At 38.4% G+C, this 15476-nt stretch overlaps 1 protein-coding gene across 6 annotated transcripts in view; it reads left to right on the plus strand.

Moving 5' to 3' along the window:
* FBXO11 (F-box protein 11) overlaps nt 1–15476 on the plus strand; it is a 78194-nt gene that overhangs the window by 29125 nt on the left and 33593 nt on the right. For 5 of the 6 annotated variants that reach the window (XM_054193966.1, XM_054193968.1, XM_054193969.1 and 2 more), the window contains 2 exons: nt 9826–9953; nt 10073–10154. In XM_054193966.1, coding sequence (XP_054049941.1) covers nt 9826–9953; nt 10073–10154 — 210 coding nt within the window. Of the gene's footprint in view, nt 1–9825; nt 9954–10072; nt 10155–12385; nt 12485–15476 lie in introns of those variants that run through there. The other variant, XM_054193972.1, reaches the window with a different exon arrangement.

Consider the following 15476-nt stretch of genomic DNA (forward strand, 5'->3'; position numbering starts at 1 on the left):
GCAAGTATCTCCAAATCTGCTACTACTCTTATAGTAGCAGGAGATAGATAGTTTTTGTTTTTTTTTCTTTCTGCCTGTATTATAACAGTGCTCTGCAGATGTGGCTCATGGCAGAGAAATCTGTGGGAGGCTTTCATTTCCTGAAAACTTGGTGAAGTGATTGTGCCCTGAGATTATGTTTTACGGGAGATATGCTTGAATACTTGCAATAGCGTTTAGTCATAATGAGACTTGTAGCTATGTGGATGGTTTTGTTACACACAAACTTTCCTGTCCTCTCAAGGGGACCCATGTTTCTCTGAACAAGGTTTCTTTTAGCTTCCTGTGCATCACAAAAAAAAAATACCTCTCCAAATGGATCAGTTACGGGCCATAGAAAATTTAAAGTGTAAATTGTAGATGCATTAAGTGAAATCTCTGCATTCTCACTGAATTTACTCATTCCTATATTGTGGGTTTCCCTCCATTTTTTTTTTTCAATGATACCAGAAACTCAAATGAAGAAAAAACTAATGGTGTCATTCACGCTCATTTTTTTAGTTCCAGCAGTGCCAAAGGCAGTTACTCATGCAGGATGAGATTAGGCTGGAAATAATTGGCACCAGAAGTTAATAAAACCAGGAATTTACAAACTTCTAATTCATTCTTTTTTGAGTTTGAATATCAAGAATATCTAGACTTAGTCTAATTAAAGAACGTAAGCTTTCTGCTTCATAGCTCAGCTACTCTCTGCTTATTAGAAGTAGCCTATCCTCACAAATATTTCGTATTTATTTTACGTATGCTAGCTATGACATTTTTCTCAGGAAAATGTTATCTAGCCTGAGCCAGGCTGTCAGACAAGATGCAATGACTGGTCTGCCTTAATGACCGTTCCATAAAACTAATTTGCTTAATTGTCCCAGCTGACCCCAGCCAGAGTCTGCCCTCTTCCCATTACGTAAGTTTTGGAGCCTGGTTTTCATCCTATCAATATCCAGCTGTTTTCCTAACAGCATAGTTCAGGGAACTGAGTTCTTTATTGGGTGATGGTGGGTTTTTTGGGTTGTTTTTGGGCTGGGTTTTTTTATTAAGTGTGAATGTCTGCTTGGTTCAACAATTCCTCTGTGCCACCAAAGTGCATGTGTTTTGGTCGTTTTGGTGTTGCTATTGGAGAATCTATCATTTCTTCCTCTCTGAGATACCACCTCCTGGTAAGGTGAGATTTTTTTTTTGTAGGGAGGAAGGCGAAGAAGAGGTTTGTTCGGTTTCTTGTTTGGTGTTATTTTCCATTGTAGTAGTTCCAAGGGTGTGGTCACAGGGTTGCATTCTCACCTCTGTTCAGGCACCTTGAAGTACTCCCTGAAGTTAAAGTGTGGTGGTTGATCAGAAACGTTTTTTCTGCTCAGTTGTGTTGCAGAATAAAATGGGAATACTGGAACCTCTTTCAGTGTGTTTTTATTGTTGTCACTGGCTATGCTTTTTTAATGAGATGAAAGTTGCTGTATTTCAGCCAAAGAGGGGGGTGACCTTCGAGACTGGTAACTTGACTGCTCTAACAAATAAAGCGATATGACCAGGTAGAAATCTTAATTAAATTGGTTCTAGTTGGAAACTTGAGTCAGTAGTCAGAATAGACAGGAAAAAAAAATCAGCTTGTAGTAATAAAGACTGTTTTCTTTAGTATCACTCAGAAATGTAATGAGGAAAGGCTCTTAAGCACTACGTAGGAAAGGCTCTTAAATGTTGTATATTCCTGAACCTTTAAAATCTACTTGGTCAGCTTTTTCACTGCAGCATCAAGGAACCATGCAGCAAGGCCACAGCTTTGAAAGTATTGCTTTATTAATGAGGAATGCACCCAAAAAGGGATCCTTGTCCCTTCTCAATGAAAGCTTGTCAGAGCAGGAGTCAAGCTGCCTATTAAGCAGGAGGGGAAGTTCTCTTAATAAAATACTTGCAAAGCAGCCACCTGGAGATTTGTTTATGAGTTTGCTAAATGTTATAGAGGATGCTGTAGTACAGTTATCATCAGTTTGGGAAAACAGTATAATTTTTAAAATTACCAAAGGAAAAATCTATCTCCTTATTGTAGTTTGTTGGTACTATTGTTTGAAACACGCTAGTGCTGATTATTAGAGCTGCTTGTTCTAAGGAAAAGATTTTTGTCTTCCCTCTCTAAAATGAGTTATCTAACAAGTAGCTCAAATACGCAGGTACTTGCACAATTATTCTGTACGTCTAATAAAAATGTGTGTGCTATGGTGTTTTTACCAAGCTTTAACCTGGTATTAAATATCTCTCTTGGAGGGGTGGTTGTGGAAAGAAACTCGACTTTTTTCATCAAATCCTAGGTACCACTTTCTGCTTGTGGCTTCTGAAAAGGAAAATATTCTTCGTAGTACCCGGAGGGGTTTTTAACTAGTGTTCACACGTGTTTTTTGTGCTGGATGGTTTTAAACTATGAACTTCCTAGTGAACGAGATTCAGAGATGTGAGCAGCTGTTTGTGATGGTTGATAATTTTTAAAGAAATACAGCCGGGGACAAGTTTTGGGCTTGCAGCCAGTTTATCTTTCCCAGTTGTCTCCTTTCACTTTCTGTTCGCTTTGTGCCGGTTGTAAGAACTTGATGTTTTTTGCCTTGCGTATAGAAGCTGTATTTTAGTGCGCAGCATTTTGAGGGTGCTGGTTGACCTAACAAACCATTGGAGGGAGTGTTTTCTCTCCTGTCTGATCTGAGTGACCTATGTAAGCATTGCTGTAGTGGGCTTCACAATGTGCTGAGGAGGAGAAAAGATCAGATTCTTAAATAAAAGTTAATTTCGACTAGATCCTAAGAATAACACACACAGAGAAAAAAAACCTAAGCCTTAAGAAATTCTCCATGTGGATAGAAGTAGTAGTTACTTTTCTCCCTGTAGAAAATACATTTAAATGTATTGTAAAACTAACATGAGCTTTTGAGCAAATACAGGTAGAGTTGAGTGTCTGATCTATTCTTATTCTTTTTAGGCCATCATGACTGCACGACCTATTTGCAAAGAGTAATAAGCTGCCTCATTTGGGTATTGATTTTAAAACCTTAAAATGTAAATTCCAAAAAGGTGCTGTGTGAGTCTTGAGGTTGGGGGAGTGGTGTGGTGTGTGTTTTTATTTTGCTCTGTACAAGTACCAAGACTTTTAGCTTAAAGTGTAACTTTTTTTTTCCCTTCTCTCAATTTAAGAAGTAATTTCTATACAGGAAAAATTGTAGATATTCCATGTACATTTTGTTTATTATATAAGCCATTGCAAATTACAATAAGCTTGCATATTTTTATATTGTATATCTTTGGGTTATTATCAGTAAGAAATTGTATGTATATTTAAAATATTCTAGTAGTCAGTAATGGTTATGGTGTCTAGTTATTGCTTCCCAGAAGGCAGAATCTCTTTATTCCATATGGCGTTCGGTAAGCCTGATCTTTCCGTAGGCTTTAAGAAAGTATACATTTTTAATGTTAGGTCTGTCCCCTTTCCAAACTGAAAGCCAGCTACGCCGAGTGGAGATCCCTCACTGGATCTCTTTCTTGCTGGGTCTCTTCGAGTTCCAAACAGCCTTGACTCCTGGCAGAGATTAATCCTTCTTGTTGACCTATGCTGTCAGAACCTTACAAAAATACCAATTCTTAGATTTTATCTTTATGTGAGTCAGGCTGCTTTGGATATTGCTTGGGAAATGCTACAGGGTTTCTTTCCATAACGATAATTAAAACATATTACGGTAATTATTAAGGTCTCTTTTGTGTTAGTAGTAGATGAGTTTGCAGCTACTTCTTATTTTAATATCAAGGTTTTTTTAACATTCAACATAAAATGGAGTTGCTGTATACATGCCTCCTGTTTCTTTTGGGGTTTTTTCAGTTTTTGTGGTTTTTTTTTTTGAAGTCCGCTTTAGAAAAGTGGAACTTGACAGCGAAAGACCACCAAAATGCTCTTGCCCTTAGGACATGTTGGGTCTGGGCTCAGTGAACTTTGCATGTCATCTTTCTCAGTTTTTGAGTTGTCTGGGTTGGTTTGTTTTCTGTTCTGTTTGTTTTTTAGTGGTGGTGTTCCTAGCTAGTGGCTGCCTCTTCAGAGGGAGATTCAGATAGCTCTCAAAAGAAAATGGTCTCCATTTCAAAAGCAACTTGCCCTCCGTAATTTAAACTAACCCTTAAATGCAGCCCTGAATCAATGGGAAAGCTTCTACTGGTGTGGTAAACTCTAGCTCGGAGATATGGAATACAATGTACCATTTCTATACTCAGTGTCTTCCGGGTTTGGTACTGTATCTGCTCTTAAGTGTCAGCCACTTGTTGGGAATGTTTGCAAGGACATAGGATGAGTGTCAGTCACACTACTGATACATACATTTATTTAACAGCTCACTCCCAGAGATTTTGTAGCTTAAAGGAAAATGGTGGGTGGGCGTGTTCTCCTTGTTTTTTGGGTTGACAATTGGTTATGGAGATGTTAATGTTTTTGCAGTTACTGTATGTACAAATTCAGAACTCCTGCCTTGTATTCCTGTTTTGTAAGTCATTTTGTCTTTATTGCTCTCTTTTGCGTGTACCTTCCTTTTCTGCTCCTTTAAACTTGTTTCATTTTTTCTTCTCCTCAGCAATTTTAAGCTACTCCAGCAGTGAGGTAGTTGGAGCTGTCATCTCACAGGCTGGCAGTATGCTTTAGCCGTGTTTTGCCAAATACACGGCAAGATTCACTCTACCCAAAGCAACTGAGTGAGCTATATATGAGTTCACATTTTAGTTGCATTTCTCAGATTTTCTTCTAATTATGAAGATGGACAGTGCTTGGATTTTTTGTATTAATAGTTTATTATTTCACACAGAAATTGTACTGGTTCTATTTAAGCCACTGTAGGATGAACTGTTACTGTTGAAATTTGATAGGCAAGATGAATCATCCCTTCATTCAGATAGGTTCAATATACGTTGACTTTATTTTTCAGAGGTCTTTGTCTTGGACCTACTCCCAAGTTGATACAGATTTCTTTATTTTAAAACTAGTTGGTTAAGTTTCCCACCATTTTCTTCCCCCAGTTTGCAGAAACAATTTCAGTGCTGTGTCTGTTTGGGAATACCTGCTGCTCCCAGCATTTCACCTCTCTTGACTACAAATCTTTTTTTTTTTTTTGGGGGGTTGTTTTGTTCCCCCCACCCCATCTTGTGAAGATGTGGAAAAACAGCACAAAAAAAGTGAAATTGCCATGTTAAAACTAAGTGATTAAACACTGCAGATTAGTGTATGAGCTTCATCCCTTGAAACCTCCCGCCCCTTTCTCTTTTTTTCTGATAAGTGTGTACTTTGTGGGGGTTAAATACTTTTTTTTTTTCTTAAAGCTTTTATCAGCCCTAATGTCTTCACAACAGTTGTCATTAATAGTAAAGATGACTCTTGGAAATACTATCTGAACATGCGTAAGGTAGAAGTGAAACCACATGTACCTGGTTTTGTAAAGAAGATGGTGCAGACGTGATAGACTTTCTTTAGAAGTGATCTGTGTATTTTTTTTTAATAAACTATTTTGACAGTCCTTTGTCACTTTTCTGTAATTTACAGTGTCTTCCTGAAACAGAAAGGTTAATTGTGTACTCTTTAATGTAAACGGTTCTATAGCATTTGTGGAAATGCAAGACAGTCTTGATTGATTATAGCAGTTGACAGAGTAGAAGATTAATTTTATTTTCCTTTCCTTCCTGGAAGTGTTTGTGCTTACTGGTCTTTTGTGGGTGTTAAAGCTTGTAGTGTTGTGGCTCATGTGTCATGAGCCATTTTGAACTATCAAATAAGATATCTCTTCATGTAAATGTAGGCTTTGACCTGTCAGTATCACAAAGTTTTTAGTTTTCAATAAACGTGATTTTGTTTGAAATCATTTTTGGAACTAGATGATCTTTAGGGTCCCTTCCAACTCTAACCATTCTATTGTTTTATCTTACTATACAATATAATTGGTGTAAAATGTTCAGGTAAATGTTTACTTGAGAGCAGACTCAGCTTAATTTAATCTCTTAAAAACTGCAAATGTATTGACTTGGTTAAAACTCTGAGAGCATCTGGCAGTCATTTCAGCAGGTGTTTGTATGAGGATATTAATATTATACACACACTCTCCAAAATCTGTTTATTGACTTTTATACTTCTACCATCAACAAATGTGATCATAGTGCCTTTCATTTATGTTATTAGATGCAGTAGCTGATACTGTTATGCTTTAAAATAGGGTTTTTGAAAAAAATTTTGGAGGCGCTCAGGTTCTGTATTTTAAAATTGTTTTTTCCATTTCAGAGCAGTTGCATGTCTGTTATGTGAGTGTGGGGGTTTGTTTTAGGGGAGGATTTTCAAAATGCAGCTCTTGGAGTCCTTGGTCTGTATTAGTGTTGTTGTGTGGTTTGCTTGGGGAAAGGCAATCTGCAGTCTTCAGGAAATATGACTTTCTGAGCAGTATGTATCTGTAGCTGGTTTAGTCTGTTCAGAGCTTCCAAGGGAGCTTTTGGAAGGCTGAAAACAAGCACCGAGGCTACTTCTGTAACAGATCACTTAAGACCTCCAGGTTTCTTGATAACATTTCACTTGACAGTAACTACACAGGCCACATTTGGAAAAATATTATCAGTTGTTATTGTTCCTGAAAGGTTAGAAATCTGTGCAGAAGCTGGTCAGCCCCTCAGAAGTGACTGGAACAGCTGGTGAGAAAGAAGGCATCTAACTCACCTGACTCTCCTTATCCTTCTATAGCCAGCAAATTACCTGCGAGCAATTAGCAGGTTGGCAGTGGGGCCAGGCTGGAGGCTCTTGGTTCCTGAGGTACTCTCCTCCCTGAGAGCCACTCTCATGGTATGTGAGCGGCTGTCACGGTATGTCCCACATGCGCTGGTGCCCATGGGCTGGCATTGCTCAGCAGTGACGGGCACCCTGGGCACGCTGATAGTTCTGCTTCCCCTGCGCTGCATGGATTCAGGCTTTCCCTGGTGCCCTTCTCTCATCTACCTCACCGCTTCGATGGGAAAAAAGGAAGATTTTAATTCTTCTGATACCTGCTGTGAATCTGAGTGAATGTGTGCATATCCCTTAATGTCAGCTGTGCTAGAAAAGTGTGACTCCTGCCATCCTCCTAAATCCACCACAAGAAAATGAATACATTTCTTTTCTGCTTAAACAGTCCTTCAGTGTTTCAGCCAAACTGACCTTTACTTCCATTTTCCCCCCACAGGCTTTTTGCCTTCTCTTTCCAGCAGTAATATGTTTTGTCCTTAGTGGCCTCTGTGGGTTTACTTCTAAGGACCTGATTGGGGTTTGCCTGCGCCCTTGTCATTGCCTACCGCAGGATCAAAATTCTGTGCTTTGATTTTTCTTTTTCTTTTTTTTTCCCCCCTGTTTCCTTTGCTCATTATGCTTTTGCTGTGTTTCATGTGGCAACTTTGAACTATTGTACTGACCATCCAGAACAGGGGAAAAAACCCAGCCGTTCAGACAGTCATTTTGTGTCTTCAATGCAAAATAGGGGAACAGGGTTGAGATAAGACACTCAAAATCCCTGAGCAGCATGCGTCTGGGGGATATTAGCAACAGAAATCATAATTGCTGTATCGGATCTTAAATAGAAATAACGGGTGCAAGGTAGATACATGCTGCAGTGTTTGAGTATTTGAGTTTGGGTGTGTTGCTGTGAGAGCCTGGCTGCTGGTGGTGGCCACCTGAAGTCCTCCTGGCAGGACCCACTTCAGCCCCACAGCTGCTTCTCCACTCAGGAGTGCTAGGGAGGGCTGGGAACTCTCCTGTAGCAGCTTCTCTCTTCTGCCTTCTGATGTCTTGTTAAATTGGTAGGGTATTTTCTGTCAGAGATTAAAAGAAACAGGTAAGATTAGGTGACTGAATCATGAGCGTGCAATGGGTCTGCTCTGGGGTCAGTAACCTCCCGCAGGCATGCAATGCCAACGCTGGGCCAGACACTCCTTCACAGGAAAATGCGCTGCAGTTCATCCGTCAGTGTCCTTCAGGTTTTTTGCATAATGCATAAATACTTCGCCTTCAGAGGTAGAGAAGTGCTGAGGTGCTAGTGAGGGGTGTCATGGGGAGAGGGAGCTAGCTTCTATCTGAAGTTAAGGAGGTTGTTCTGTTGTTTTAAAAGGTGGTGGGTTTTTGGTAAGAGTTCCACACTTGTCCTTAAAAACCTGTGCTGTTGGTGCAAAAGGGATCATCGTTCTTCCCAGTCGTGTGGTCTTCTCCCCTCCATGTGGTTCTGCCAAGCTGGACCAGCTGCTGGGCTGCGCAAAGGCTAGTCATGGAGGTACCTCTTGCAGGGTTAGTTTTCACGTGGATTAATGAGCTGAGGATACTCTGAGATGACTGTGGGTAGTTGCACACGTACCACCAGCTAACTTCATCTTTTTACCAGCTTCTGTCCTCTAGATATCCTGTCAGTGTTGTGATCCGTTTATGATACATGACAAGGTTTGTAATTTATAAATATCTGCTAAGGCAGAGGAAAGATTGGGACCAGAGTAGAGCAGGAGGACACTGAAATAGCTTTTTTTTTTTTTTCTTCTCAGTATTTTGTTGGTTAGCTGTCACTGATGTAGCAGCTTGGGCTATAATGGCATCCATAACCTTGTGTAACTGTAATGTTTTGTAGTTTATGTCAAAAAACAAACAAAAAACCCTTATGAAAATCATGACATTAAGATCTTGAAATATAAGTGAATCTTTAGAACTTTAAAAATGGCTTTTCTTTGTGTTTTAAACAGACTTTCAATATTTGAAGGGTAGGGGGGCGTTAAGGGTGGGTGTGTCTTTTTTTTTAACATCAGTCTCTCTTCACACTAATATTTTCAGGAAAACGGTTTGGTTTACAGTATTGTTTTTCTGGCTGTCACTTTTACATCATGTTTTACCCAGTTTAAAAACAAAAAAGCAGTTAAAATGAGAAGGGAGTCCAAAATTCTTTTCTCGCAGTTAAGCATCTGCAGAAAGTATACCTTGTAAGTGGAGCTGGGCTTTAATTTATTGTCTAGACAGTTATTGTTCTTGTCTTTTTTTAAATTTTTGTAACTCTATTATGTGATGCTAGTTGTATGGCATGCAGTGATAAGTAATTATTCCTTGTTTATTTTGAGTATGTTCCATAAATATATGAACTTGAAAAATTGAAACTAATGAATCAAAAACTTTAAAGATTAAACTCATCACACTTCCCTCACTTTTTTATTTTTAAAGGATGGGGAGAGAATATACTTTTACTTTTCTAAGTGTAATTTAGGCAAACGGAATGTATGTATTTAAAGCTACCTCCATTTTACAGAAGGATTTGTGTGCTAGCCTGGGCTATTCCTGAAATGTTTGGGGATAATTCCGCCTTGAGTTTTGTACTAAATGCCATGTTTACTGAAGGATTTCTCGATAAGGTCTGGTTAATAATTGAAATTCCAGTGTTCCTTGTTACACTGATAGGTGAAAAATTTGAGGTAATGAGGTGATGGAATTAGCACGGTGCATTATATGCTTGCAGAGAAACCAAAAGCCTAGGATTTTGATTTGTTTCAGTTTTTTGTTGTTTTTTTTTAAGCAGCTTTTGGTATAGCTGCTGTGTACGTATGGAGAACATAAGTTAATTCATGCGTACTTTCTCATGTAATTTTACGTATGCTGTGTATGTCTGATTTCTCACTAAAAGTTCTGTGTGCTCTAGCACTTCCTCCCCGCCTCACTGACTGGATGTATTTATCTCAAAATTTCTGTAGCATTTTTATGGTATAAAACAAAACTACAATTCTAATTAGCACATTTCCTTTTTTTGTTGACAGATGATGATGTACCTGCAGATATGGTTGCAGAAGAATCAGGTCCTGGTGCACAAAACAGTCCATACCAACTTCGCAGAAAAACTCTTCTACCTAAAAGAACAGCTTGCCCTACAAAGAGCAGCATGGAGGTAACTTTTGTTTGGCTTTAATTGTAAAGTAAATCTTACTGTTTCAAGAATAGGAAGCTAATTAATACTTTTCATGAGTTAACTAATGACTAAACTAATTCTTATTTGCTTCATTAAAGGGTGCCTCCACTTCAGCTACTGAAAACTTTGGTCACCGAGCTAAACGTGCTAGAGTATCTGGAAAATCCCAGGATTTATCAGGTAATAACTTTTTGTACAAAAAAGGGGGTGGGGGAGAAGGGGTGGAGACATTTTGCCTTCACCCACACACTACTGCCAAACCGATATTTTTTTTTTTATCCCTGCGCGCCCCCCAGCCCCCCGTCTGTTCTCAAACTAAGAAACGCTAGTGAAAAAAACAACTACAAACTTGTTTTGAACTTGAAATTTGGAAGTGTGATTTTAAGCTGACTTTTAGAATCTGGTCCTTTAGTCTGCCAGCTTCACTGCAGGCATGTTGGTTTGGTGTTTTTTTGTTTTTTGTTTTGGTTTTGTTTGTTTTTTATTCTCCTCCAAGTGCTATGTAGTTGTATCCAAGCTACTGTTAGAAGCAGTAATGCTGCAATGGTGCAGCACTCTGACTAGGCTTATTTACCGTTCCTCATATTGATGTGTTGCCCCAGTATATTGTTTAGAGATAGTTTTGGTATGTCATCGTAGCACGTAATTGTGGAGACAGGGAGAGAGAGATTTTGTGTGTGTGTGGTTATAAATAAAAAACTACACATATATCTACATGCATACACGCACATATATTTCACACACATATACAGTATATGCACATTGTATAACAAACACATAATGTAATACATGCATATGTAACTATATTGTATGTCTATATGTGTGTGATTTTTGTTTGTTTGCACACACACGTTATATATAAATACACGCACATACATAGGCACATGTATCCTACTTGTTCTTTTTCCTATGTCACTTTTCAGTCTCTGTGCTTCTTCCCCTTTTTATTTCCTGACACACTCTTTAGTTCCAGGAGATCTGCTGTCACTTTTCCTGGAAAACCAACACCAACGCTTGCCAGCTCCCATTGATGTGGTTTCTGTTGCTGTTCTTGTGTGTGTGGTGTTTTCTTTTTTTGTGTTTTTTTTTGTTTTTTTTTTTTTTTTTGTGTTTCAGTCTGTGTCTCCCTTAACATTGCAGATTAAAACTGAGCAGCTGGCATAAGGCTCTTGTCCATTTTCATTGCTTCTGTTGAAGCCTGCTTTTTCTGGCTTTTCACCTTCTCTGTTCACCACTACCACCTTCCCCCCCTCCCTGATTAACTCTAACTCTATTTCAGCAAGTGTTTAAGAATCACTTAACCTCAGATTTATATTCCTTGAAATTGCCAGAACCAACTGAACATCAACCTGTGTCATTTTACTTCCAGTTTCATTTCCTGATCTGATATCTGAAGCCTTGTGCAAACTTGTTTTGTCATAGGCTCAGTTTCTCTTGCCAGTTCTTAGTTTTTCTTCAATGTCCTTCACTGTTGATGTGTTCTTCATTATACTTTTACTTGCCTCCTTGCTTTAGTGAAGGTATGTGACTTTTTTTTTCCACTGGAGTCCTGTGGTACAAATTACAGCATGAATGACACTAATTTCCAAAGGAATTCTCCACACTTTCGCGGCGCATTCCTTTTATTACATTCTTGAGCTCATGTGGAGAAAGTACCGGGATTGTGGAGGCTTCTCCAGCGTGGAATTACCAGAGGAATTGTAAACAATGATTTTATAATTGTACTTTCAAGATTGTATTCAAACCAGTCACAATCTAACAAGGGAGTGTCTCTCTCAGCCCATTTTCTATTAATTTCTTTCCTAGTTTTCTATTAATCTCTTTCCCAGTATAGATGATGGTTATTTTTTATTTTCCCCATTGAGTTTGCAAGATATCGCTGTAAATTTGTACAAGTATTGATTGCAGTGAGTTCCCCCCCCCCCCCCCCCCCCCCGTTTTTTTGTTAGCATAGCTAATGATAGCTGTTGTGACTGAGTTGTAAGCATGAGACTTCCTGGATTGTCATCAGTGGAGATGGTGTATTGTCACCTGGAATGTACAGCTGTTTATGTTAGAACTGTAGATGAAATGAAGGCGTGGGACTAGAAACACAGGAAAATGTCTTCGTGGAGATCCGTTCCTTCTGGTATGGACCCTAGGCTGAGGAAAATTTGGCAGAGATGAAAGGAGAAATGCCAGTCAATTAGTGTTTCCAACTGGAGTGGAGCCAGTAGTTGGGGAAAAAACAAAAGACTATTCCTTATTTTAATACTGATTTCAGAATTAGTGCTCCTGAGAGAGAGTTGCTATTTCAAATTGTAAGGGGGGGGGGGGGGGGGAATTACTCTCAGATACTGTCAAGAAGAACGCATTAGAATTTTGAAATACTGACATGTTTTTTTCCTATTATTTGCAACCCTGTCCTCCAGTGGTCTCTGCAGTAGACAATGAGTTCTTCAATCCTGAGACAGAATGATTAATGAATATACAAGAATCTTGATGAGAAAGCAACGCATTATAGAAAATATGTAAATAATTTTTCACTTACAGTCTTTTAAGTAGAATACAAAAAATGAAGAAACCGAAAATTTAGATAAGAAAAGCTATGATGGAGCTGTGCTGCTTACATCACAAATGACTGGTAAACCTACACATTCAGCATTTGTTTGACATCTGTAGAAAACATTGACAGCTTTTAGATCTTAGTAATCTAAATATTTGTATCATGTATTACTATAATATTTCTTAATTTACAGAAATATTAAAATTCAGTATATTCTGACTATTTCCTTACGTTACCTCAACTGTAAACAGGCTTCCTCTTACTGGGATATTTCAGTGTCTTCAGTACCTCTTGTCTCATCATATAATTTTAATCCAGGGTTTTAATCATTTGACATACTCTTTGTTTGTTACTGTGTAGGTGTTTTCTTCTCTTGCTTTAAGATTACTACATTTGCATATCTGTTTTATGCTGGGCAGTTCTTGCTGACTTTTAACCATCTTTGGGAGACTTTGGTTCAGAGACAAATAATTTCTTCCTTTTCTCTGAACTACAGAGTCGCAGTAGATACTCTAGGTTACTGGATCGCTCACTGATTGTTCTGTACGTTAGGTACATGGACAACTCATAGTTCACAGAACTTACTGCCTTTTAAATTTATTTTTGACTTCTCCTATTGATTTATAAGACACTCCTCCAAGAACACTGCATGCTATGTTTTCTGACGTATTTCTACTTAACAAAAAATATTTTTACTAAATGCCTCCTTACGGAACAAAACCTATTTGTCTCCATCTTCTCCACTAAAATAGACAAAAAAGGTATCCATACAAGGCATAATTTACAAATTGGGATTCATGGGATGGCATTCTTGGTCTTTGTACAAAGAAGGTAATTCACTTTCAGGCAGCTTTCTCTGCCCTCTGTCTTGGTATTACTATACTAGTTTCTGTCTACTAACTGAGCAAAATTGAAACTGAAATAGTTTCACGCATATCCTGTGGAAACAGAATGACATAACCAGCTGTGTTTCTAATTTTCAGTTGTCTAGTATATTAACACTTTATTAAAATCATAAATAGTTCAACTGTCAACTTATGTTAGGGAAAAGATAGATTGGTGATGACCTCTTGCACTTTGTTTTTATTTTTATTCTTGTCTATTTTTAACACTTTTTTGGAAAACTGTCGATTTATTTTTTTTTTTTAGTAAGAGTATACATTTCAGACTTAACCTTCACTTTGTCAATAGGCATAAAACTGTAAGCAGTTGCAGCACACAAATGGTTCTGATTTGGAGGCCAGACAAACCTTTAAAACTTTTTCGGCTTATTTTTGTAAACCGGGAGGAAGAACATATTACTAAAAGATACTCCAATTGTGAATTTATAAAACAAAAGCATGGAATTCCCTCTTGGACCCAGAGGGTATTTAAGTCTTCACATAAGAAGCAAATTAGCTTTCAAATTATACTGGAGAATTCCACCTAGTAATGACCATATCAGAGATTTGAGTGGAGAAATCTTAAATCAACCCCTTTTTCTAAATTGAGCAGAAAGGCAATTTAAATTAAATCTCTCACTTCTACAGGATTTTGGATAAACGTGGGTGAGGATAGCAAACACCTGTAAAATCATCGCCTTCATTTTGCAAGCAGTGCCTAAGTTTCCGAGTAAATACAACTTGAAAAATTTCAGGGGGTGGGGTGGGGTTTTATTGAGGCAATTTTTTTTTTTGATTGCAAGAAGTTTTTTGACACTATCAAAGTTGGTCTATGCCCCTTGCAGTAAGGAAATGCATCTGGATTGCAGTTTTCGTTTCGAGATAGGACCTAGGGAGGAAAATGGGAGTATGAACTGTTGAGCAATGGGAGGCGCTACACTAGTGAACTTCCCTCCTCAATAAAAAACTAATCAAGTTCCTAAGGAAGAAAAAATTCTGCAGGTTGTTTAGGGAAGTAGCTGATTGTCTTGTGAAGATGATCAAATTGTATGTCTTGGGGATTTGTATGTTAAAAGGAGAAGACGAGTCATGGAAGGCTTGTGAGGATTTACAGCCTTGCATTCGCAACATAGCATTTCAGCTTGTAAGACAGTAGAAGACTATCTCCACATCTAACTGGAAAGCTACCAGAAAAAGATGAATTCAGAAGCAATGTCCAGTTACCCTGTGACGCATTTCAAGGATAATTAGGACTGTAGAATGGATTGTTGCTGCCTTTATAGTTTCAGTGGAAAAAGACCTTCTTAAAAAGCAGCATTGGTGGTGCGTGTAACACTTTTTTGGTGATACCCAACCACATTCACCTGATGGACTGCTGGTATACGCTCCCCAAGTGCCTCTTGAGCCTAAGGCCTTTCCAGATAACTTGCTTTTTATTAGTTTTGCTAGTTTACTGGCTTCAGCCTGACTCGTAATTTTTTTATTTTGTTTTTTTGAATAAAAGTAATTTTTTTTTAATCTGGTATTAATAATACAGCTGCTGAAGGATACTGTATTGGCCAGCTTCTGGGCATTCATTCCTGTCTCCTTCCTTGTGCTCATGCTAGCACTTCTGTAGCTTTGCAATGAACTACAACAAGGAGCTGATCCATAAAATAATTATTTTGGAGAAGGATGGGTAAGGGTGAGGAAAAAAAAATTCTGGTTGATTCTGTCCATGATCAGTACTACCAACCTAAAGGATACTTTGGGAGCAAATAGCTATTGGCATGTGGAATGGTGAGACTCATCCCTTTTGTACAGCATAGATTTCTGTTGGATTAAAGTGGCATGTATCTATAGCTTATGACTGTAAGCAGCGTTACTGTCAAGAACAGCATCAGTCAACTGGATAAATGCCCTCCTAGCATTTTAGAGGAAATCAGTATTTGTGAATCACCAAGGTGACATTCATACAATGGTGCAAGAAGGAACAGGGAACAGGTTTAGGGAAAGCCACTGCAAAGTCAGTAATGTTTCAGAATTTCTACTAACTAATCTGACCACAGGTGTAAGCATGACACCCTGGAAAAACAG

Source organism: Rissa tridactyla, chromosome 3 (genome assembly GCF_028500815.1).
Source record: "Rissa tridactyla isolate bRisTri1 chromosome 3, bRisTri1.patW.cur.20221130, whole genome shotgun sequence".
NCBI lineage: Eukaryota > Metazoa > Chordata > Aves > Charadriiformes > Laridae > Rissa > Rissa tridactyla.